At 41.3% G+C, this 24,242-nt stretch overlaps 3 protein-coding genes across 3 annotated transcripts; 2 read left to right on the top strand and 1 right to left on the bottom strand.

Annotated features, from left to right (window-relative positions):
* The first annotated feature begins 9,001 nt into the window (after positions 1-9,001).
* On the top strand, positions 9,002-9,693 carry H2AC21 (H2A clustered histone 21). The gene has a single exon (XM_082832389.1). It carries the CDS (start codon positions 9,167-9,169, stop codon positions 9,557-9,559), a length of 393 nt encoding a protein of 130 aa, XP_082688515.1. The 5' UTR covers positions 9,002-9,166; the 3' UTR covers positions 9,560-9,693.
* Positions 9,630-10,146, bottom strand: LOC309957244 (histone H2A type 2-C). Its single transcript, XM_082832390.1, has one exon. It carries the CDS (start codon positions 10,108-10,110, stop codon positions 9,721-9,723), a length of 390 nt encoding a protein of 129 aa, XP_082688516.1. The 5' UTR covers positions 10,111-10,146; the 3' UTR covers positions 9,630-9,720.
* Positions 10,147-10,420: 274 nt separating this feature from the next.
* Positions 10,421-12,686, top strand: H2BC21 (H2B clustered histone 21). Its single transcript, XM_082834343.1, has one exon. It carries the CDS (start codon positions 10,438-10,440, stop codon positions 10,816-10,818), a length of 381 nt encoding a protein of 126 aa, XP_082690469.1. The 5' UTR covers positions 10,421-10,437; the 3' UTR covers positions 10,819-12,686.
* Positions 12,687-24,242: the final 11,556 nt, after the last annotated feature.

Raw genomic sequence — 24,242 nt, forward strand, 5'->3', positions numbered from 1 at the left:
CTTAGGTACTCCAGTATGTATCTCCTAAGAAGAAGGATATTCTCTTAAATAACTACAATACCCTATCACACTCAAAAAATTTAACATAATGTCAATTGCAAGGTTAGTACAATGAGCACCCCATTTATTCTTCACCTATATTTACTGACAACATTTTACCAGATTTGCTTTTTATCTCCCTTTTTTTTTTTTTCCGGTACGCGGGCCTCTCACTGTTGTGGCCTCTCCCGTTGCAGAGCACAGGCCCCAGACGCACAGGCTCAGCGGCCATGGCTCATGGGCCCAGCCGCTCCGCGGCACGTGGGATCTTCCCGGACCGGGGCACGAACCCATGTCATGTGAGTCCCCGGCAGGTGGACTCTCAACCACTGCGCCACCAGGGAAGCCCTAATCTCTCTTTGAATGTGTGTATATAATAAAAATATTGTTATCATTTTTGCTGAACCATTGAGAGTTGCGAAAATCTTACATTTCATTGCTATATACTTAAACGTATATCTCCTAAGACAAGGATATTTTCCTACATAAGCGCAATACTATTACCACGCCTAAGACGTTTAATATTTGTTCAATACTGTTATTAATATATAGTTGACATTCAAATTTCCCCAGGTGTCTCATTACTGCCTTTATAATTTTTTATTTTTCGAAAGCCAATCAAGGATCATGCATTGAATTTAGCCATCTTTAAATTTTTATTTTGCAAAGATCCCTGGCTGCAGTGTGGAGAACCGTAGAGGAGGTAAGAGTGCAAGCAGGGAGACCAGTTGGGAGGTTAGTGTAGCAGTCTAGGTGAGGGATGATGATGACTTGGACCACGCTGGTGGTCATGCAGGTGAAGATGGAAATAAATTGTGGCTGTAAGATATACATTGGGAGGGTAAAACCCACAGGATGTGGTAATGGGCTAGTTACGGGAGGGAAAGTATGAAGGATAACTATCAGGTTTGTGCATCTGGATGGATGGCATTTGTTCCCTAAGATACAGAATATTGGAAGAAGCACAGGTTTGGAAGGGTGGGGAAGGGAAAGACTAGGTGCCCAATTCTGTTTTGGACTTGATCCTGAAGTGTCTTTATGATATCGAAGAACAGATGTCATGTTGGATGTATGGTTCTATGTGTGTGTATTTTATTTTTAACTTTTTCTTAAGTGCTTTCAGAGTTATAGAAATACAAAAATAGTACAAATAATTCTTGTATACCCCTCACCCTGGTACCCAGATTATCCAAATATTGACATGTTATCATGTTTGCTTTGTTTCTTTTTATGTATCTAACTACACATATATAATTATTTTTCTGAATCATTTGAGAGTAAGTTTCAGACATAAGTCCATTTACCTCTAACTACCTGTGATGGTTAATTTTATGTGTCAACTTGACTGGGCCACAGGGTGCCCATATATTTGGTCAAACATTATTCTGGGTGTTTCTGTAAGGGTGTTTTTGATGAGATTAACATTAAAATTGGTAGACCGAGTAAAGCAGATTGCCCTCCCTATTGTGGCTGGGTCTCATCCAATCAGTTGAAGGCCTGAATAAAACAAAAAGGCTAACCCTCCTGGAAGAAGAGAGTTCTCTCCCGCCTGACTGCCTTTGAACTGGGATATTGGCTTCTTTCCTGCCTTCAGACTTGAACTGAAACACTGGCTCTTTCTGGGTCTCCAGCCTGTTAGTCTTTGACTGGAACTACAGCATTGCTTCTCTTGGATCTCAAGCCTTCAGACTTGGACTGGAATTACACCATCAGCTCTCCTGTGTTTCCAGCTTGCTGACTCACCCTGCAGATCTCGGGACTTGTCAGCATCCATTGTCATGTGAGCCAATTCCTTATAATAAATCTCTCTCTCTTTCTCTCTCTCTCTCTCTCTCTCTGTCTCGTTTGCTCTTGCCCTCTCCATATATATCCTATTGTTCTATTTCTCTGAAGAGCTCTGACTAATATATATTTGCTAATATGTATTTAGTAAAAAAAAAAGACGTTTTCTCACATAACCACAATGTAATTGTCAAATTCTGGAAATTAACATTGATACAGTACTATAATGTACAGATCTTATGCAAAATTTGCCAGTTGTCCCATAATGTCCTTTATATAAAATGGAAAAAAAAATTCTGGGCCAGTATCCAATCTAGGATCACATGCTGTATTCAGTTGTTACGTCTCTTTGGTCTCCATTAATCTGGAATAGTTCATTTGTCTTTTTGTCTTTCACGACTTTGACATTTTTGAGGAGTACAGACCATTTATTTTGTTAAATATCCCTCAACTTGAGTTTGTCGAATGCTTCACTCTGATTCAGATTTAGGATATACATTTTTGGCAGGAAAACTGCAGAAGTGATATTGAATCCTTTCACTGAAGCATATAGGGGGCATATAATTCAATTTGTCTCATTGTTAATGATAATTCTGATTAATTGATTAAGGTGGTATCTCTCAGGTTTCTCAATTGTAAAATTTTCCTTTTTCCCTTTGTAGTTGTAGGAGATACTTTGAGTCTATGTACTATTCTGTTTTTCATTAAGCTTTTGTCTACTAGTTTTAGCATCTGAGAAGCGCATGTGAGGCAAGAGTCTCGCTGAAGATGAAATGAGATCGTGGGCGGGGGGGGGGGGGGGGGGGGGGAGGCGGGGAAGTGGATGAGGGGAGTGAAATGACCTGGGAAAAAGAATAAAGTGAGAAAAGAATCAGATTTTCTATTAGAAGATCACTGTGGCTAGTGTATGAGGAATATATTAAGGGAATGGGAAGAGTGGAAGCAGGGAGAAGAGGAGAAAAGCCTTTGGCAGTAGTCTGGTGCAAGATAATCTGAGTGAAGGCAGGAGACAGGCTAGAGAGAAGTAAATCAACTAGAGTGCTGTTAAAGAGATGGAATCTCTAAGAAGGACTTGTTTTAGGTGAGGGCCTTGTAATTTGCTAATCCAGTGACAGTGGTGGGGAATGGTGGGAGGCTGTGGTCAGAGAAGGCCTTGCTGTGGAGGGGACATTTAAACAGAGATTTGAATGACTAGAGGAAACCAATCATGTGGAAAGAGAGATCTGGCCAGAGGCAATGTATTCACTGCATGTGTTATGCCAGGCTCACTGTTGGCATACTTGGGTGTTCGGTAAAATGTACCGAATGGATAGTGAGCTAGTATGTGAATAGAGAGGGCCGACATTATTATTCCTGTTGCAAAAATAAATGAAAGCTTTGTAAGTTGCAAGCTCCCTAGGGCAAGTTTAGTGTCTTTGTTTCTAATAAAAACATAGTCATGACAATATGTACTATTTAGTGAAGCTTTGTCATGGACAGATTAAGAGTCTTAGAGGCTTTAAGCACTGAGACATTATGGTGGCCGCCTCGTGTAATTAAAGAAAACAAAACGAAAACTAATAAACACTAATGTGTAATGTGAGGAGTAAGATGCCCAACAAAGTATTCATCTTTTTCCTATGATGATTACTTCAGTATTTGTTCATTAAAAAATTAATTTGGGGGCTTCCTTGGTGGTGCAGTGGTTGAGAGTCCGCCTGCCGATGCAGGGGACACGGGTTCGTGCCTCGGTCCAGGAAGATCCCACATGCCGCAGAGCGGCTGGGCCCATGAGCCATGGCCGCCGAGCCTGCGCGTCTGTCCGGAGCCTGTGCTCCGCAACGGGAGAGGCCACAACAGTGAGAGGCCCGCGTACTGCAAAAAAAAAAAAAAAGAAAAATTAATTTGTCCCTACTGATGTATAATTTACACATAAGAAATGCACACTTTTTTAAGCATACAGCTTAATTTTACATGGGAATACACCATATCAAGATACAGAAAATTTCTAGCACCTCGGAATGCTCCCAGGGAAGTCAATACCACCCTGCCACAGTTAATCATTATTCTAACCTCTAGCACCATAGATTAGTTTTGCCTGTTTTTGAACTTCTTATAAATAGAATCACATAGTATGAATACATTTGTATTTGTCTTTTGCTCAACATTGTCTGTGAGATTCATCCTTGTGTGTGGCAGTGATTTGTTCATTTTCATTGTGTGGTATTGCAGTATATGAATATACTACATCCTTGTACGTGCTTTTCGTTGGATGTAAACATTCTTTTCTGTTTGGTGTATATCCAGGAGTGGTCATAGGATAAACTCAATGTTTATTTCTGAAATGGCAAATTTGTTCAAATTTTTGAGATCCCCTGCTTTGTTGGTGACAGGTACTATACTATGCTAAATGTTTTACATTTATAAACTCTTTTAATTCTTGCAACAAGTCCATGAAGTAGCTACTGTTACTACTCTTGCTTTACCATTGAGGAAGCAGAGACCCTTAGAGGTTAGGTAAGTAATGTACCAATGGTCACAGATCTGGTAAACAAACCCAGAGAGTCAGGCTGCAGAATTTGAGCTCTTAAACATTAAGCTATTCTGCCTCCTAATCCAGCATTTGGGCGTCTCAGGTTCCATCTCTGTACTAGGTTCTTTATGTTTAATTCTCATTTATTCTAACAACTCTATTATGGTAGGGTATATGATTTTTATTTAATTGATGAGCTTCTGTTGTATTTTCTGTCACTCTGGCTACCACAGTCTACTGTTGATAGCTAGCTAGCATTTGGAGAGTGGTTTGTTGACTAAAGAGAAATATTTTAGAGAAGAAGATGCTAATTCTCTAAGAGTATAGTTTTATTTGTTTATGCAAAAAACATTTAATTACCCTACTAAGAGCCAGGTAGAAGGAATAAAGGACTCCTGATTTAAAGGTGAAGAAGACATGGTCTGTCCCTTGAAGTGGTCACAGAAAGGAAGTGAGACCAAGGTCAAAACACAGGGCAGAGTGCTTAAATGCTATCAGCAGGATATGAACAAAGAGATGTGGGTACACTGAGGCTGTGTGTGTGACAGTAGGGAAGCTTCATGAAAGAGGAGGTGATATCTGGGTGGAAACTGGAAGGATGAGGAGGATTTTGCAGGTCCAGAGGAGGCTGAAAGCATTCTAGCCAAGGGCAACGTTATGTGCAATGGCAGGGAGCTGTGGAAAGGCCTTGCTCCTCTTATGAATGATGTGAAGCTCAGTACGGAGGGGGCTGGGGGTGGAGTTGAGGAAAGGTGGAAGAAAAGGGGAAGGGAGAGAAGTGTGGTTGGAATGATAGAATGGACCCAGAATGCCCTAAATGTTTGATTAACTAGATTGCCTGGTTAGGAACTCAGCTGCTTTTGGTTAAAAATCCCAGAGGTGTTAAAGGAGATAAGATCCAGCCTGTTTGTGATGGTGTATGACTTTTACAAATGGCCTGCTCTGTTATATATTTTAATAGCTCTGGTAAGAATGCTGGGAAGGGAGGTCTGGGGAGCAATAGATAGTAACTGAGCTTGATAAAATTTGTAGGATATTGGCCTATCTGGACTTATCTAATAAGGTTTTATAGCTAGATGGAATTTAAAGTATTAAGTCTAATTCCATTCTTCTCTCATGCTCTCTCACTCTCACTCTCTAACTCTCCTGCTCTCCAGCTCTCCCTCTCTCTGTAACAGAGGCAGGAAGCGAGGTTGGGTAAGTTAAGTGACTTCATGAAACCCACAATCTAGTTAGTGAAGTAGTGTGCTTGGAGGGATGACGAGCAGAGTCTTTGAATCAGGCAGACCTTGGTTCTAATCATGTCTTTGTAAGTGGCTGTGTGACCTTCAGCAAGTGCTTAAACGTTTCTGAGCCTTGGTTTCCTTATCTGTGAAACAATTACAGTCATCCTTCAGTATCCATGGGTTCTGAATCTGAGGATTCAATCAACCATAGATGGAAAATATTCTAAAAAAAATCTGGAAAGTCCCCAAAAAGCAAAACTTGAATTTGCCCTGCCCTAGCAACTATTTACATAGTTTTACATTGTATTTACAACTATTTACATAACATTTACATTGTATTAGGTATTAAAAGTAATCTAGAGATACTTCATCTGGGAGGATGTGCTTAGGTTATACACAAATACTACACCATTTTATATAAGGGACTTGAACATCCTTGGATTTTAGTATCCACTGGGGGTCCTGGTACTGAGGTACAACTGTATATCTACTTCATAGGTAGCCCCTAACATAGGGCTTATCTCTTAATAAGGGTTTAATATAATCTCTTTTCCCTTTACCCTTCCTAACAGCACAGGGTCACTGTGATAGAAGTAAAAAAGAAATCAGGAGGTCAGCTGGCCCCTCAAGCAGGGCCTCGAAGGGTACCAGAGTTGTCATGGGGTCCCTACTACTGTATTTTGTTCTGTGCTCTGTAGGGCTGAAAAGTTGACACTATTAGAACTTCCAGAGCTGATTGGCTTCTTGGGGAGAGAGTTACACTAACAAAATACACAAGCAATTGATGAATAGGTCAGAATTCAAATTAATTAACTTCTAGTGATAGATATATCTTCCCATACTGGTTCTCCCCTTTTCAGTCTCATATTTTTATCCTAAAGTAGAATAATTGGAAAGTTGTTAATTGAGAGCAGAACCTGAGCTAAGAGGGTTGGATAGTCTTCAGAAACATTTCACCTAGACTATGAGAACAAGCTGATGCTTTCACCAGGGAACCTTCTATAACAGCCTAAACCTTTGTGTCTAGCAGACACATACTCTTAAGTGTTAGAGAAGCACAACACATTCCTACTGTAATTGCCCCATTTAGATTGTATGTGGACCATATCTTTCTATTAACACGTGCATCTTCTGAAATACTATAATCAGTTTGGCTAGAATTATCTTCAGTTGCATCCTACTATTGAGGAAACACTCCCATTACTTTTGACTGTACTTGGGTGTTTCACAAATCTATACCAGCATCTTACCAGGGGTAAGCTCTATAGATAGCTGATGTTAACTAATTTTAACTTACAGAGTTCACCAGATTTCCTCCATTTTCTAGAGGCATCTCATTACAGACCTCTTTGTACTAGTCTCAATTATCTGTATACCCATTGCCTGATAGGTAGCATGTACTCAATAAATGTCAGTTGAACAAAGGTGAGGATAAAAGAGGAACACTAGAAAAGAGCTCAGGGAGAAAAATTTAAGTCTATTCTTTTCTCTATAGCATTCTACCTCCTGTCTTTGATAGGGACATAGTGAAGGGACAAAGTAGGTAATTAAATAGTTAATCCCACTGGGGATTGTAAGTAAAGAAAAAGGTATGGGAGACCACTCTAAGTTAATGATCACTCAATCAAGCAGGCCTGCGTAGCAACAAAACTATGCAACAGAAGCATGAGACATGCCCCAAAACAATAAAACAATGGTGGCATGAGACCCACATCCTGCCCAGTGAGCTCAGTAAGCTGATTCCAAGGGCATGCTTCTCTCCACACACTAAAAACAAAAAAATATAAGGAAAGGGTGACATTATACTGAAACCTGAGATCATTTACCATTTTTAGAAAATGAGCGCCTTTTGGCTCATTTCCATTGCACCATGACAGTCCCGACTTGACCAAGTAGGGACAAGAGCCTCCCTCCCTCCCTCCCCCCCACGTGGAGGAGGAGCTGATGCTGGAAGTTTGACGTCTACTCAAGAATGAGGAAGAAGGTGGTCTTTTCCCCCTCCCCACTTTTCCTTTGATTATAAAACTGTAGCCCACTAAGTTCTCGGAGCACGGCACCTTCTCACCCAGCCACTTGGGAAGTCTCAAGTCTCACAAGTGTCCTATTCTAATAAGTCACTTATCTGTCACTTTGCCTCTCGCTGAATTCTTTCTGCGCTGAGACATAAAGAACTGAAGCTCCTCGGAGCCCCCAGACGCATTTCAGCGGTTTCAGCTTTATGGGATATTCAGGAAAGGGTGAAAATGGGGTGGGGATGTAGAACTCCCAGGGATGGGAAGCTGAGGAGAAAGAAATGGAACTTTCAGGAAAAATTTCTATGGAAGGTAGGTGGAGGATTATACAAACGAGTCTCTAGGGGCTGTTGCTGAAGTCTAAGAGAGGCAAACAAGAGGATCATGGAGGAAAAGGCTGAAGTTAAATAAGTAACACTGGATATGCTGTTGAGATGCAGGGAACAGTGGATTCTGGCTTAGGTACCTGGAAGATTGTTGGTGCCATTCAGGTAAAGAGAACAAAGGGCGGGGGGGGGGGGCGGTGTTTGGATGAGTTTGCTTTTGGATAGGTCGAGTTATTGGGACAAACAGGTTGAAGTATCCAGTCAGCAGTCACGTATATGGGTCTGAGCTTCTGAAACAAATTTAGGTGTTAGCTGAAAGCATGGAGTTGGGTAAGACTCTTCGCGGAGAGTGAAGAATGGAGGAGTGTGGGGGAGGGGCGAGTAGGGAGGCAGAGCCCAGCTGGACACCGGGATTTAAAGACGGGCAGAGGAATTTGGTGTTGCCAGAGTTGAGGGGTGGGGGTGGGGAGAAATAAAATTAAATAAATAAATAGGTAAAAAAAGGGCAAAGGAACAGAAACAGGATGAGGAAAGACGAAGGGCGACATTTTGAAAGCCAAGGGAAAGCCGCCTTCAGGTTCAAGGCGGTTTTGGACGCCGCCGGGAGGTAAAGAGGAGGATGACTAATTCTATGCTAGCCTCGGTCAAACTGGAGTCCGAGGAGCAGTGGCGGGTGGCATGGGGCTAAGCCACACTGCAGGCAACGAGTAAACTGAAAGGGGGAGGCCTTCGTAGTACTATATTCTTTAAGCAGTTTAGCTTTGACGAGCCACAAAGGGAGGGACTTGGAGGGTAATTTAGGGCTCAAGGGGGTAATCAGCTTCAGAATTCGGTACCCTTGAGTGGGAGTAACTCTTACATCTGCCAGAGACTCTCTGCAGTCCTTTTGGGTCCTTCTTGGGATTTCCCTTGGTGAAAAAAAACCTACCACTCTTAAGTTGGAAAAAAACTGCCACTCAATAAAAAACAAAACAGCGTGTTGTTTGAAAGCCTTCGCTTTAAAAATCCTGGCATGCAAATAAGGGGCTTTAATGTGGTTCACAGCGATTGGTAGGTACTTACCAAGGCCGTCATTTCCTCGTAGTACAAGATGCAAACGAAGAGTCTGCTTTCCGCTTTCCTATTGGCTGTTCGATCGGACTCAGCTTTTAGCCAATCAAACCACTTCGCTTCACCCCTCCCGGTAGCTCTTATAAATTACATCAAATTGGTTATCCTTGCCACATTCTTCTCTTTGAAAAAGAAGCTGTAACTGCATTTTTAGCCGTAATGTCAGGACGCGGAAAGCAGGGAGGCAAAGCTCGGGCCAAGGCCAAGTCGCGCTCGTCCCGCGCTGGCCTTCAGTTCCCCGTGGGGCGAGTGCACCGCCTGCTGCGCAAAGGCAACTACGCCGAGCGAGTGGGGGCTGGCGCGCCGGTGTACCTGGCGGCTGTGCTGGAGTACCTGACAGCGGAAATCCTGGAGCTGGCCGGCAACGCGGCCCGAGACAATAAGAAGACGCGCATCATCCCTCGCCATTTGCAGCTAGCCGTGAGAAATGATGAAGAGCTCAACAAGTTACTCGGGGGTGTCACAATTGCCCAGGGCGGCGTCTTGCCCAATATCCAGGCAGTCTTGTTGCCCAAGAAAACGGAGAGTCACAAGCCTGGCAAGAATAAGTAATTAGGAGGCTTGACACCAACCCCACTCACCCCAAAGGCTCTTTTAAGAGCCACCAAAGTGTCAAATGAAGGGCTGATCACGAAACAGCGCATTAGCTCTTTTTTTGAAAACTTGGGTGGCTCTAAAAAGAGCCTTTGGTCTTTGGTTCACTTTGTCTGGATTTATTTGCTTTTGGCTTTGTGGCTTTCAGTTTTCTTTGGTAATAGAACGGCCTGGATGTTGGGCAAAACGCCACCCTGGGCGATGGTGACTTTGCCCAATAGCTTGTTCAATTCCTCGTCATTGCGGATGGCCAGCTGCAGGTGACGAGGGATGATGCGCGTCTTCTTGTTGTCTCGGGCCGCGTTGCCCGCCAGCTCCAGGATTTCGGCGGTCAGGTACTCGAGGACTGCCGCCATGTACACCGGCGCGCCGGCTCCCACCCGCTCGGCGTAGTTGCCTTTGCGTAGCAGACGGTGCACTCGCCCCACCGGGAACTGCAGACCTGCGCGGGACGAGCGCGACTTGGCCTTGGCGCGGGCCTTGCCTCCTTGCTTTCCGCGGCCAGACATAACTGAAAGTAATGCTACAAGGCCTAGAGCTCAGATTCTCGCAACAAACAGGATTGAAAGATCAGCCACTGGAAAGCTTTTATAAGCTTTCCTAGGGGGTGGGGTCAGGAACGAATTTTTCATTGGTCCTAAATTGGCTCCAGAAATGGCCAATAAGGTCAAGAGTCGGTGTTGTTACGTAGCTATTACTGATAACGCAAGGTCTCTTCATGGCCCAATGGAAACGTAAGACTTTTGGAGCCTTGATTTGCATACGGTGGTTATAAAAGGATCAGGCCCGCCCATTCTCATGCTACTTTTCCTTGCTAAGGGGTGTTGTATTCTACAATGCCTGAGCCGGCAAAATCCGCTCCCGCGCCCAAGAAGGGCTCGAAGAAAGCTGTCACCAAAGCTCAGAAAAAGGACGGCAAAAAGCGCAAGCGCAGTCGCAAGGAGAGCTATTCCATCTACGTGTACAAAGTGCTGAAACAGGTGCACCCGGATACCGGCATCTCGTCCAAGGCCATGGGCATCATGAACTCGTTCGTCAACGACATCTTCGAGCGCATCGCGGGCGAAGCGTCGCGCCTGGCGCATTACAACAAGCGCTCGACCATCACCTCCCGGGAGATCCAGACGGCCGTGCGCCTGCTGCTGCCCGGCGAGCTGGCCAAGCACGCCGTGTCCGAGGGCACCAAGGCGGTCACCAAGTACACCAGCTCCAAGTGAGTCCCTGCCGGGACGCGGCGCTCGCAAAAGTCGCCGGGCCGCTTGACTTTCCAAAGGCTCTTTTCAGAGCCACCCATCTTATCACCAGAGAAGAGCTTTGTTCACTTGTTTTCTCTCAGTCTCTTCTCACAAAGTAAGTTGCAGTAGTTGGATGAAAGTAATGGCAAATGGCACACGTAGCTTTTTAGGCCCTTATGACTTGAGGTTCTTGGCGCGTGACTGGCATTGCTTTTGAATCTAGGCCGAGTCTTAACCCCTCACTGTGCTGCTTCGTTTTCTTATGAGTCAGTCAGTTCTAAATTAGGATTCTGAGACTGCTCCTTCCCACCCTCTGCTTGTAGACTGTTGTGTTCTGGTGGCTCTGTTAGGTACGTTTCATCGGTGTTCTAAAACGAAGTGAGTGATTTCGGCCATCCTCATTTAAGAAAGGACCCCAGGATGTAAGTAAGCCCGAGTCCTGCGAACACTGCATCACAGCCCTGAAGAATTCTCCCGAGAGTCTGGCGGCTGCTTGGGTGCCCAGTCACCAGTTACGCCCTGCGACGTGACCTCCTGTGGATACCAGTAGTTCGGGGTATTTAGGACGGAACCCGCGCTGCCTGGTCTCAGCCTTTCCCTGATTGGACGACATGAATATTCAAAATCTCGCGCCGCTCCAGAATTCATAGATTCTGGTTTCCACCGCTCACTTTGGTGCTTTGAAATCCCTGTTATTTTTTGGTTGGTGGATCATTTTTGCATTTAATTCTCTTATCTTGGAATGTTTCGGCCTCAAGTAACTGTAAGGCACTAGTCATTTTAGTCTGGGCTCAAACATCACCTCTCAGAAACCTTCCCAAGTCATCCACTCAGGAGTTTGCGCCTCTTCTTCCTGCCTGTCCTGGGCCCTCACTCTATTTTATCTTTCTCCTAGCAGATTGGATTTCTCCTAGAAATTGTTTTGTTCGTTTATATTCTTGTTTACGGTCTTTCTCCTCAAGCCCTTAACAGAAACTTTGCTGGTCTGGTTTTCCTCTATATCGTCAGTGCCAACCAGTACTGGGCACACAGTGGACACTTCAGTACTTATTGAATTAATATTTGTTTAATTAATTTTTCTGTCCCACTCCTTTTTTAATCGCTTCCGTGGATGGATGGGTGCGGTTCATTTTCATTAGATGTATGTGAAGACGTGATGAAAATGGAAATGTTTTTGGAGCTCCTTCGCCAAGTCTGTCCGTGGTCACCGCAGGGCAACAGCTGGGAGGAGGACTTTGTTAAGATTTTTTTCTTTTTCTTTTTTTTTTTTTTTTGCTTTAAGGGGGAGGTGGCAGTTTTGTCCCTCCTTTATACTTCTCAGTTTGGCCTAATCTCTTGGATTTTCATTAAATTCAAAACATTGGTCACTGGAAATCCTTTTCCTTTCTCTATTTATGACATCCTTCCATCCTGATCCTTTGTTCCTCACGGAGATGAGCTTTTAATTTATGTTCACCATCTCATTTGCTTTTCAGGAGACCCTATACGATAGACAAGATTAATATCCCTTTAAAATCGAGATTGAGAGAAGCGAAGTGATTGGTCCACTGGTCATGCAGCTAACCTTGTCCACCTTTGTATCCTCAGATGCGAGGACAATTGTATTTTAGTTTTACTTCATGTAATTACAGAATGTTGAATCTTTCTGTCCAAGCCTTGATTTTTCTGATAAAGACACTGATGGTCTGATGAGTTATTCAACTCTGCTTTTGGATAAGGGATCCTGGAGTTAACTGCAGGGGTTTCATGAATCCAAATGGGCTCCAGACATTATCAGAGACTGAATAAATCTTATGTTTCTTACATGTGTGTTTTCAGATGTGTGTAGATGCTATTGTTATTAATAAAGTTACCAGTTAATTTAAAAGGTTGGCTGGATTATTGTATCTGCAATATAGTTTTTAACTAAATGAAATGAACAGATACAACCACTACTGGGTCTGTGGAAAAGCTGAGTGCCTCTGACTTGGAAGATGAATATTTATAAACCATCAGCCAAACTTACTTCTACTCCAGAAGTGCACGGGGGCTGAAATAGCCTGTTATGAGGACACTGTTAATGCTCAGTAATTGGAAAATACATGACCACAAAACCAAACAAAAATCACCACAAACAAGAAGCACTATAAACAAGATAGAAGAAATAAAGTCTTTAAGAAAGTTTATAACACCTGCAGAGTACTCACTGTATGCCAGATGATGTTCTAGGTCCTTTACACATAATGACTCATTTAATCCTCACAAGAACCTTATGAAATAGTTACCATTATTATGTCCCATTTTACAGATGAGGAAACTGAGGCACAGAAAGGCGGCTTCTCGGAAACTCTCCAGAGAATAAACTCTTGGTTCAATGTTTAACGGACCTGAGAAAGTAAGATCCCTCTCCGAAAACCTGGATTTGGGGGGAAATATTTATGCTTTAAAATTAAAATATAAAGAAATACCGCCTGCTTTTTTTTTAGCATGCACCTTGGATATAAGTCTATGGTGGTGGCTGAAAGTCTTGGGTGGGGTGCTCTCATTCTCCATTCCAGAAACCATAGTTCAGCTCAGTTTTATTTGTCCCCATAGTTGTAGGACTCACCAGCTGAAATACTTTTACTAACGTGAGAGAGCTTTGGTTACTGACCGTGGGCTCCTCCACTGTTTACTAGGAAGTTACAGAGTGAGAAAGGGGAAGGAGGTGTTAGAGTTTGGTATTTTAACTCTGGAGGGGAGGTGATTAATGATGGTGAGGTTTATCCTCCTAAAGAACCTCTTTGATCTTTCTCCTTCTCAAACATCTGTATACATTTGCTTAAGTTGGAGTTAATAACAATACTTGTTATAATAATAGTTGCTTCTACTTCTTGAGCACATAAATATTTACCTTGTCCTCTGCTAAGTGGTTGACAAGCATTGCCTCATTTAATCTTCACAGCCACCACTTAAGATGGGTTTCATCCTTATTTTATAGGTAAAGGAGATGGAATTTCAGAAAAGTTAAATAACTTGTCCAGGATTGTTTAGGAAGTAAATGGTGGAACTACAACCCAATGCACACTTTTAAAAAGCTTGATATTCAAGGCCCTCCATAATCTGCCTCTTCCTTCTTCCACAGCTCTATCTCCTACTGCTATACAGGATTTCTGCTCTAGTTAACATGGTCTAGTCACCTTCCCCTAAACCCGTTTGCTCTTTCTCAGGGCTAGACTGGACTGCCCCTTCTTTCTGGCCTGACCAGAGCTTTCTTTCAAGCCAAGGCCATAATCTTCCACCTCAAATGACACCTCTCAACTAATTTCTCTACCACCCTCATCTCTTCTTTGAACAAACAAACAAAAACAAAAAAACTTTACTGAGGTATAATTGGCATACAATAAACTGTACATGTTTAAAGTATACTTTAAGTTTAGACATACATATATACCTATGAGAACATGAGTACAATAAAAATAATGGACATATCCATCCACCCCCCCAAAAAAGGGTTCCCTAGTGCCCCTTTATAATTCTTCCCCCCTGCTCCCTTCACCAATGTCCTCCTTTGGCCCCATCCTTGCCCTTAAGCAACCACTGGTTTGCTTTATGTCATTATAGGTAGTTTGTATCATACAATGTATCATTTGTATCTGGCTTCTTTCACTCAGCAAAATTGTTTTGAGATTCGTATATATTTCGGTGCATGTATCAGTAGTTCATTCCTTTTTATTGCTGAGTAGTATACCATTGTATAGCCGCAACTGGTAATTCAGTTACTTGTTGATCGATAGTTGTGTTGTTCCCAGTCCTTCCTCCAGTTTTTTTTTCTTTTTTTTTGGCTGCGCCCACATGGCATGAGAGATTTTAGTTCCCTGACCAGGGATTGAACCCACACCCCCTGCAGTGGAAGCGTGGAGTCTTAACCACTGGACCGCCAGGGAAGTCCCCTTCCTCCACTTTTTAATGCACTCCAACTTTGTGTCGTGTTGGTTCCACAGATGAGCACAATAAACTTTCTGCCTTCAACTGGGAAGGAACTCAGATGGTGGATGAGCCATATACACAGATACTTATTCAAGTGGGAGAAAGTATTAGGGTTTCACTTTTGTTCTCCGAGGCTCAGAACGTCTCTAATCCATTTTATGTCCTGTGGCCAGAGTAGTCGTCTAAAGCACAGATGGTGGCCTACCTCTCTGACTCAGTTTGGCCTTCAAAAGAAAAGCATGAGAGTAAAAAATGTAAAACTATCAGCAGTTCTTATACCATATTTGGTCTCACAGCATGGTCTGGGGAACTCCGCTCCTTTAAAAGGGAGGCTAACATAGCTCACAATATGGCTAATCAGTGGTTGTGGCACAGGGAGGAAGCCTGAGGGGCAGCTCTGTTCAGGTTTCAGACACTGACCCTTAACTGGAAGACCGTCCCTGTGGCTCGGGAGACTAGGTTTAATCATTCATTTAATATGGGTGATGGAAAATCTGTATCTGCTAATTTAATAAATAATTATTAAGTATCTATTAATATTATTAAGTTCTGTAAGAAAGGCTCTCTAGGACCACTCTGACTCCTGAGCATTGTTAGGTATGATATAATTAAGTCATTCTTTCATTCAGTGATTTATTGAGTATCTGTTAGATAGCAGGCAATCTGGTTTAAGGTTAAAGGGAACAGAATGGCTTCTGCCTTCCTGGACTTTTAGTGGCTAGAAGGGAAGATAGATATTATACAAGTGACTATAATAAAATGTGACATGTGTTAAGTTGGGAGAAGTACAGATACAGAGAGTGTAATGGAGGGAGGCCTAACTTAACACTGATGGGGCTAAGGAAGGCGTCTCTGAAGAAGGACTTGAAGGAGAGTGAAAGACAGCAAGCTCAGGGAGGTAGGAGGAACTGCAAGAAATTTAGTATGGGTAGTATTTAGAGGGTGAGGAGGTAGGCAGGTAGAGCCAGACCTTGAGGGATTGGCCCAGGCATATGGAAACGGACTTTAAAGAACCCGATTAGCTTCTGGGCCAGCGTGACTGTGGAAACATCTGTACCCGTTCAAGCAACCTCTACTGCGGATGACACCTTGACCCTCGAAAGAGTGTCCATTCATTTCAGTGGCTTCCCTTAATGTGGAAATGGCTTCATCAGGCCATCCAGGCTGATGCCAGCCACCATCATGCTCTGAGGGGACCATGAGGTTCTGAGGGGGACTGTGAGATTCATAATTGGCCAAATGCAAAGGTTTGCCAATACCCAGAGCTGGTTGGGCTAGAGAAATGAGGTATTCTCATACACTAGTAGTGAGTGAAGAATTTGGTGCAAACTTTTTAGTGGGTAATTTCACAATAACTATCAAAATTCTCTTTTCATATATGAATACAAAACAAAACCCCCTAGAAAATCACTCTAAGATATTTGTGCAGGGATTGTAAATAGCAGCTTTTAAAAAAAAGTATTTTTAATTCTTGATAATTGAGAAATTAAAACATATACACAAAAAGATGCCAATGTACCCCTTATCCAACTTCAACAATTATCAACTCAAACCAGTGATCAACTCAAGGCCATCTATCCTGTGTCATTTTGAAGCAGATCCCAGGCACCATATTATTTAATCCATAAAAATTTCCTTATGTGTCTCTAAAAGATAAGGACCATAGTACCAAATCATGTCTAAAATAATTAACAATAGTTCCTTAATTTATCAAATATCCAGTTAGTGCTCAAATTTTTAATTTTAATCTCCCTATCTAATCTAATCTATATGTTTTAAAAGTACTTTATCTGAATCTGAAGCCAAATAAATCTACACATAGTGGTTGGTTGATGCCTTTTAACTCTAATGTATGTTTCCCATCCATCTCTTTATTTCTTGTAATTTCTTTGTTGAAGAAACTGGGTTGTTTTCCCTGTAGAGTTTTCCCAATTCAGATTTTGCCAATTACTTCTTGGTGTAGTTTATCATGATCTTCTGTCTCTGTATTTCCTGTAAATTAGTAGTTGGATCAGAGGCTTGATGAGATTTAGGTTCACTTTTCCACTCCCTGACAAGACTACTTCGTAGCTAGTGCCATATATATATACACACACATATATATATATTTTCCTATCAGGGGACATAATGGCTAATTGCTTCTCTTTTTGTGATAACAACACCTATTGATGCTTAATACTTAGATCCTTTAAATCACTAGGGGCTGCAAAATAATATTCTAGCACTTCTCCTTTATTAGCTGGAATTAAGAGAAAGCAGTATTATTTTTAATAATAAACACATAGAAACTACTTAGATATCTATTAGCAGGTGAAAAGAAAGTGGTAGGGTCCCTTTTGGTCTAAGTAAAAAAGGATATGTGTGTATGCATTGGTGTGTCTGCACTGGTAAGTAAGTAAAACATTTTTCTGGAATTTCATATATTAAAGCTAATAATAGTGGCTATTCATCAGGAGAGGAATTTGGTTAGTCCAGAAGGAGGCTTTTACTTTTTCCTTACATCTTTCAATATCATTTGAATTTTTGATCAATGTGCACTTAAAAACACTGTCAGCAGAAGTAAGTTATTTGGGCAGTGTGGGATTATTGGCCATAAAAAAAGCCCGAGTGATATGATAATATTTTTGGTGAAAATAATGTATTTCAAATACCTATCCTAATGCCTGGCACACAGCAGATCCTTAACTTGTTTTAGTTAATTGTGAAAAACAGTTTTTAAAATCTTCAATAATATAACCTAAACAGTAGCAACAACAACAACAAACTCCAAAAGTCCTTGGGATTTATGAGCTGACCTACAGTTCTGGGGCTGGGACTCCACTAGTCCCAATCCTGTGAAAAAAACAATCACTTTAAATTGTGAACATCCACTTTAAAGAAGGTATTCTCTGAAGTGATTTTCCTGACTGGTCAACTTCACTGATAAGGCTTCGGCTATAGATTTGGTCCTCAGCCAGGCTAGGAGACTGGGTCACGGAGCGAAACAAAATCAGGTGGAGAAGACAATGTGTAGAACGTGCCTGGGAGAGTTGGTATGGGTTACTGAGTAAGTCAGGAGCAGTATTTTGGGAGGATTTTTCTGACCTTTAAATCTTTATTCTGACTGAAACTTGCAGGATAAATTGATGCTCCTGAATTTTACTCAAATTTTTTTCCTAAAATTTGCAAATCACAAACAATCTGAGGATGTCTTACTATATTTGCTGTATGCATTTAATAGAACCATTTCCCCTGTTCTTATTATTCCTTTTTATGTTCATTATTTGCTCCCTTTCAGACAATCATTCTAATTTCGCTTCTTTGTGTTCCTGCAAAAAATGTATTGCTTTCTATGCATTAAAAATAATTATCCTCGCATACTATATATTCCACTTATGTGGCATTCTCGAAATAGCAAAGCTACTGAGATAACAGATTAGTGGTTTCCAGGGGGTGGGTGTGAGGTAGGAGGTGGTTGGGAGTAAATTGTGGAGTTCTTTTGAGGTGATTGAACAGGTCTGTATCATGATTGTGGTGGTGGTTAGAAGAATTTATACATGGAATAAAGTTGCACAGGATTACATGCACACACATATGAATGAAGTTTAAAGAAACTATGAAAAGTAATTCAGGTCTATAGACTAGTTAACGGTAATGTACCAATGTCATTATCCTGGTTTTGATATTGTACTACAACTCTAAATCATGTCACCATTGGGGGAAGCTGAGTGAAGGGTACATGGGATTCTACTATTTTTGCAACTTCCTGTGGATCTATTATTATTTCAAAACAAAAATTTTAAAAAGTTGCAGAACATACTTTACTACTAACTAAATAGATGCAAAGTTAAACTAGAATGGCATATGCTTTTTCTGTTCCTATTGCGTATATACTCTTCTTTGGTACCAGACAATGTTCTAAACACTTTACATGTATTAAATCATTTTATCCTCACAATAACCCTTTAGGTAGGTAGTATTATTATTTCCATTCTACAGATGTAGACATGGAACCACAGAGAGGTTAAGTAATGTGCCCACAGTCACACAGTCATATCAGCAAGAATCATATCCTATCAGCCAAGTGACCAAGGCAAGGTAAAAATTCAGTCTCCTTTTAGTCACTGTACTACATCACTAATGTCAAAGAAGCAAGATGTTGATGCAGCATTTATAGCAGTTAACAATGTTAGAAATAATCAACAATTTAGGAATGCTGAAATAAGTTATATCAACTCTAAGGGAAAAAAAAATTAGTAGTTAGACTTAGTCTAACAAGCCCAGTTTATTGACTTGTTTTCAAGGAGGGAGAGCACACACCAAAAAAACTGTGAGGTGTCTCACCAACAAAAGAAAAACATACAATACAATAGTAAGTACGATACATACAATAGCTTACAATAGTAAGTTGTGGGGAAGGATAAACTATAGAGTTTTGATGGGCTTAAAGCAAAGCAGGGCTGTGTGAAAGGATGGACATCAGAACTAGACTTTCAAGTGCATTCAGGGTCCTGTTTCCTTGGAAACTACAAAGTATTGATGAAGGTGGAATGTTGTGTTTAGAAATCGCTTGTTTGAAGTTTTGTACCTGGGTTGAAAACCAAGGCTGCTTCTCTGTGTCAGAGTGATTTAGGTCCTCTGGGCAGGAGGGGGATATTTCATTCTTACTGATACGATTTCACACAGCCAAAGTTCTGATAATCTACGATTTTTAAGAGAACAAAGTTTCTCAGTGAATAAGAAAGCAGTGGTCCCTCAAAGAAGGGGATTCTGACTCTTTATAGCTACAGCATGTCCTTGGGACTTGTGTTTCCTGCTAATTTTTGACTAATTCTTTGACGTTCATCTCAGCCTGATGAATGGCAGAACAGATTTTTTACTTTCTCAGTCCTAGCAAATGTCTACTTTCTCAGAATGCATGTAAGTGGTATTGTGTTTAATATTTTATTCTATTTTTTACTTTCCCCCTTTCTAATGTATATGTTAAAAATTGGCCTTTCCCTCTCAACTCCCACAAAAACCTGCATCTCTCTTTTGCTTTCCATGTTGTGATGTGAACATGCACTCTGTTGACTGAAAGTGCTGCATTGAACTCCAGGATGTGCAAACACCACATTTTACCCCCCACTCTCCTGCTGACGGACATCCACATTTGCTCCAATTCCCCATCATCACAAACATGCTGTTATAGATAAACATCATTGTGCATTTCCCTCATGGACCTATGTAAGAATATCTTTTGGAAAAGAACCCTCAATACTAGGGTCCATTTATTCTTTATTGAATGAAGTAGTACCAGGCTCCCCTCCAGAATGGTAGGCTCAGACTTCCAACACCAAGGCATCAGGACTCCCATGAGACCACTTCCAGGTTAATGCTTGGGTCATCCAACTTTCTAAGTTTGGCCAGATTATCTGGTGTAGAGTGATATCTCATCTTTGCTTTCATTTTCATTTCTTTGATTATTAATGAGTTCAAGCAGCTCTACATGAGTTTGATAGCTTCTGTGTTTGCTTTTCTGTATATTGCTTACTTATAGACTTTTCCCAACATTGTTCATGGAGTAAAACCTAGCCACTCCATAGTTTGGCATTTGAGGCCCCTAAAACTGGTCCCTGATATCCCCAGTATGAAAAGCTCATTTCTCATTACTGCCCTTTGTCCAGGCTACCTGTGGTCCAACAACAATTCTCCTTTGTTTTCACTCTCCCTTCTGCCTGGGTTACACCACCTTCCTTAGCTCCCAATCTAAATGTATCTCAGATCCTAGATATTCCTGAGAACCCACCTCGAATATCACCTCCTACAGGAAGGGTTCCCTTGTTTGTTCAGTTGGAATTGACCTTTCCCTCTCAGCTCCCACAGAGCTCAACCTGCACTCTCTTTATCATCCACTACAATAGGCCTTCCACTTTTGCTATTCATGTGGGTATCACCTCCCCATAAAGACAGGCATCAGGTTATGTGTGCAAGAACAGAAAGACTCAGAAGGCATGTTCTGAGAAATATTGACTTTAAAGAATAAGTACGATGATTTTTACTTTATTCTTTGTGGTTTCCTCTAGCCAGTGTTTTTCTAACTATAGGTTGTAACTCATTAGTGGGTTATGAAATCGGTTTACTTGATAGAGAGCACGTTTTTCTCCCTTTTTTTAAGAAGAGAAGAGAAAATATCAGAGTATATCACAAATAGTAAGTATCATTTTGTGAAACTTGTTGCAATTTATATTCTTTTGTGAATGTGACTAGGAGGCCATGTAAAATGTATTTCTTACTGGGGGTTGAGGTCAGGAGAGGTCTGTTCTACTGTACTGAAAGGGTCATAGAACATGCCATCCCAGAATATGCCACTTTGGCATATTGATCATTCTGAGCTGTAGGCACTTGAAAACAGGAAATGCAGGGACAGACTTTCTTTGAACTCCCCTTATCTGCTTAAGGACAGATTCTCCAAAGGAACTCAATTGTCATAAATGCCCTCCCCGGAGAGTTTCACTGACCAGGGAACATTGACACTTCACAGGATGGGAGACCAGAAGTCGGGACCACACTCAGACAAACTTTGTCACAAACTATCATACCTCCCATCTATTCTTCTAGGGCCTATTCATTTCTCCTCAAAGTCATTTATTCTCCCCTAAGAGGCTTGGATCCCCTGTCCCCTTTCCGTATTAAGAAAGATTTAAGTCTGAATTCTAAGCCACCTCAGTGTGTTACTCATTTTTATCCTGAGTATCTACCATGTATGCATGAGGTATACATTGTTAGTAATCTTGTTTGCTCTTTTCTTGTTAATTTCTCTTTTTATTATGGGGGCCTCACCTAAAAATTCAAAAGGTCAGAGGGAAAATTAGTTTTCCTCCCCTACAGTACATGTATTGATGTTATTTGTATCTATTGTGTATATCACTTTTCCTTGAAACACTGACTCTAATACAAAAAAAAAAAAAAAAGTAAAACACAAAACTTTTTTTCCTCCCTGGCTTTAATGGAAGCAAACTCATGAATAATGTTTTCAAAACCTACTTATTTGCTTAGTTCTTCTTTTTTTTTTTTTTTTTTTTTTGAATTCTCCCAATTCATCACACCACTACTTCCTCCCCTTTGGTGTCCATAAGTTTGTTCTCTACATCTGTGTCTCTATTTCTGCCCTGCAAACCGGTTCATCTGTACCATTTTTCTAGGTTCCACATATATGTGTTAATATATGATATTTGTTTTTCTCTTTCTGACTTACTTCACTCTGTATGACAGTCTCTAGGTCCATCCACCTCACTACAAATAACTCAATTTCGTTCCTTTTTATGGCTAATATTCCATTGTATATATGTGCCACATCTTCTTTATCCATTCATCTGTTGATGGACACTTAGGTTGCTTCCATGTCCTGGCTATTGTAAATAGAGCTGCAATGAACATTGGGTGCATGTGTCTTTTTTTTTTTTTTTTTTTGCGGTACGCGGGCCTCTCGCTGTTGTGGCCTCTCCTGCTGCGGAGCACAGGCTCCGGACGCGCAGGCTCAGCGGCCATGGCTCACGGGCCCAGCCGCTCCACGGCATGTGGGATCTTTCCCGGACCGGAGCACGAACCCGTGTCCCCTGCATCGGCAGGCGGACTCTCAACAACTGCGCCACCAGGGAAGCCCCATGTGTCTTTTTGAATTATGATTTTCTCAGGGTATATGCCCAGTAGTGGGATTGCTGGGTCATATGGTAATTCTATTTTTAGTTTTTTAAGGAACCTCCATACTGTTCTCCATAGTGGCTGTATCAATTTACATTTCCACCAACAGTGCAAGAGGGTTCCCTTTTCTCCACACCCTCTCCAGCATTTGTTGTTTGTAGATTTTCTGATGATACCCATTCTAACTGGTGTGAGGTGATACCTCATTGTGGTTTGGATTTGCATTTCTCTAATAATTAGCTGTGCTGAGCAGCTTTTCATGTGCTTCTTGGCCATCTGTATGTCTTCTTTGGAGAAATGTCTATTTAGGTCTTCTGCCCATTTTTGGATTGGGTTGTTTGTTCTTTTAATATTGAGCTGCATGAGCTGTTTATATATTTTGGAGATTAATCCTTTGTCCGTTGATTCATTTGCAAATATTTTCTCCCATTCTAAGGGTTGTCTTTTCGACTTGTTTGTAGTTTCCTTTGCTTTGCAAAAGCTCTTAAGTTTCATTAGGTCCCATTTGTTTATTTTTGTTTTTATTTTCATTACTCTAGGAGGTGGATCAAAAAAGATCTTGCTGTGATTTATGTCATAGAGTGTTCTTCCTATGTTTTCCTCTAAGAGTTTTATAGTGTCCGGTCTTACATTTAGGTCTCTAATCCATTTTGAGTTTATTTTTGTGCATGGTGTTAGGGAGTGTTCTAATTTCATTCTTTTACATGTAGCTGTCCAGTTTTCCCAGTACCACTTATTGAAGAGACTGTCTTTTCTCCATTGTATATCCTTGCCTCCTTTGTCATAGATTAGTTGACCATAGGTACGTGGGTTTATCTCTGGGCTTTCTATCCTGTTCCATTGATCTATATTTCTTTTTTTGTCTCAGTACTCTATTGTCTTGATTACTGTAGCTTTGTAGTATATATAGTCTGAAGTCAGGGAGTCTGATTCCTCTAGCTCTGTTTTTTTCCCTCAAGACTGCTTTGGCTATTCGGGGTCTATTGTGTCTCCATACAAATTTTAAGATTTTAAAACACAAAACTTAGGCTCAAATTCCATCCTGGCCACTTTTTAGCTGGGTGACCCACATACCCAGGTGTCTCATCTTCACCAGAAATTTTCTTAACTGTAAGACAGGGAAACAAACCTCTTCTTCCTTTCCTGAGTTCTTGTGGAATCAAATGAGAGGACACAAGTGAATAGCTTTTGTGATTCATAAGGCACTCAGGAACCCAAGTATTCTTAATGTCTGGGCCACAGTCTAGCAGAATCTCAAGATGCTAATCATCTAGAGATTAAATAATGTACCCATTGTTTCCTATGTATTAGTCTTTCTTTCCACAACATGATTGTAATGTTCCCAAAGGAAAGATTTAGGACTTATATCAATTAGTGTTTATCATAATGTTAATTAAATTGACTAATAATTATTAATTTATTGCCACGTTGAAACTCTGCTCTAAGTCTTTTGCATTATTTGTATTTATCTCATTTTATCCCTATGGTAATCCTATGAGGTGTCTACATTTATTGTCACTATTTTACAGGTATTGAAACTGAGACATTGAACTCCTATTCTAGCTCCATATCTTTTCTCTTGCAGCTTTTCCCAGACAAATGAATCCGGGAACGTTCTACTATTGCCCAGACAGTTCAGGCTGTCTCATGATTACCAGAGGCATCTAACCAAGGGCCAAAGACATTTCCCTGCACTGCCCCTGAAGCCTGGACTTCCCCACGTGGAGATACAGCCTCTCCTCTAGGCTCCACACTCATGGGCACAGAGAGCATTAGTAAAAATGCAAAGCTATTGC

This window comes from Leucopleurus acutus (genome assembly GCF_964270905.1).
Source record: "Leucopleurus acutus genome assembly, chromosome: 2".
Taxonomy (NCBI): Eukaryota; Metazoa; Chordata; class Mammalia; order Artiodactyla; family Delphinidae; genus Leucopleurus; species Leucopleurus acutus.

Coding starts and splice junctions, on each gene's coding strand:
- H2BC21 (XM_082834343.1), top strand. CDS start 10,438: ATGCCTGAGCCGGCAAAATCCGCTCCCGCGCCCAAGAAGGGCTCGAAG.
- H2AC21 (XM_082832389.1), top strand. CDS start 9,167: ATGTCAGGACGCGGAAAGCAGGGAGGCAAAGCTCGGGCCAAGGCCAAG.
- LOC309957244 (XM_082832390.1), bottom strand. CDS start 10,110: ATGTCTGGCCGCGGAAAGCAAGGAGGCAAGGCCCGCGCCAAGGCCAAG.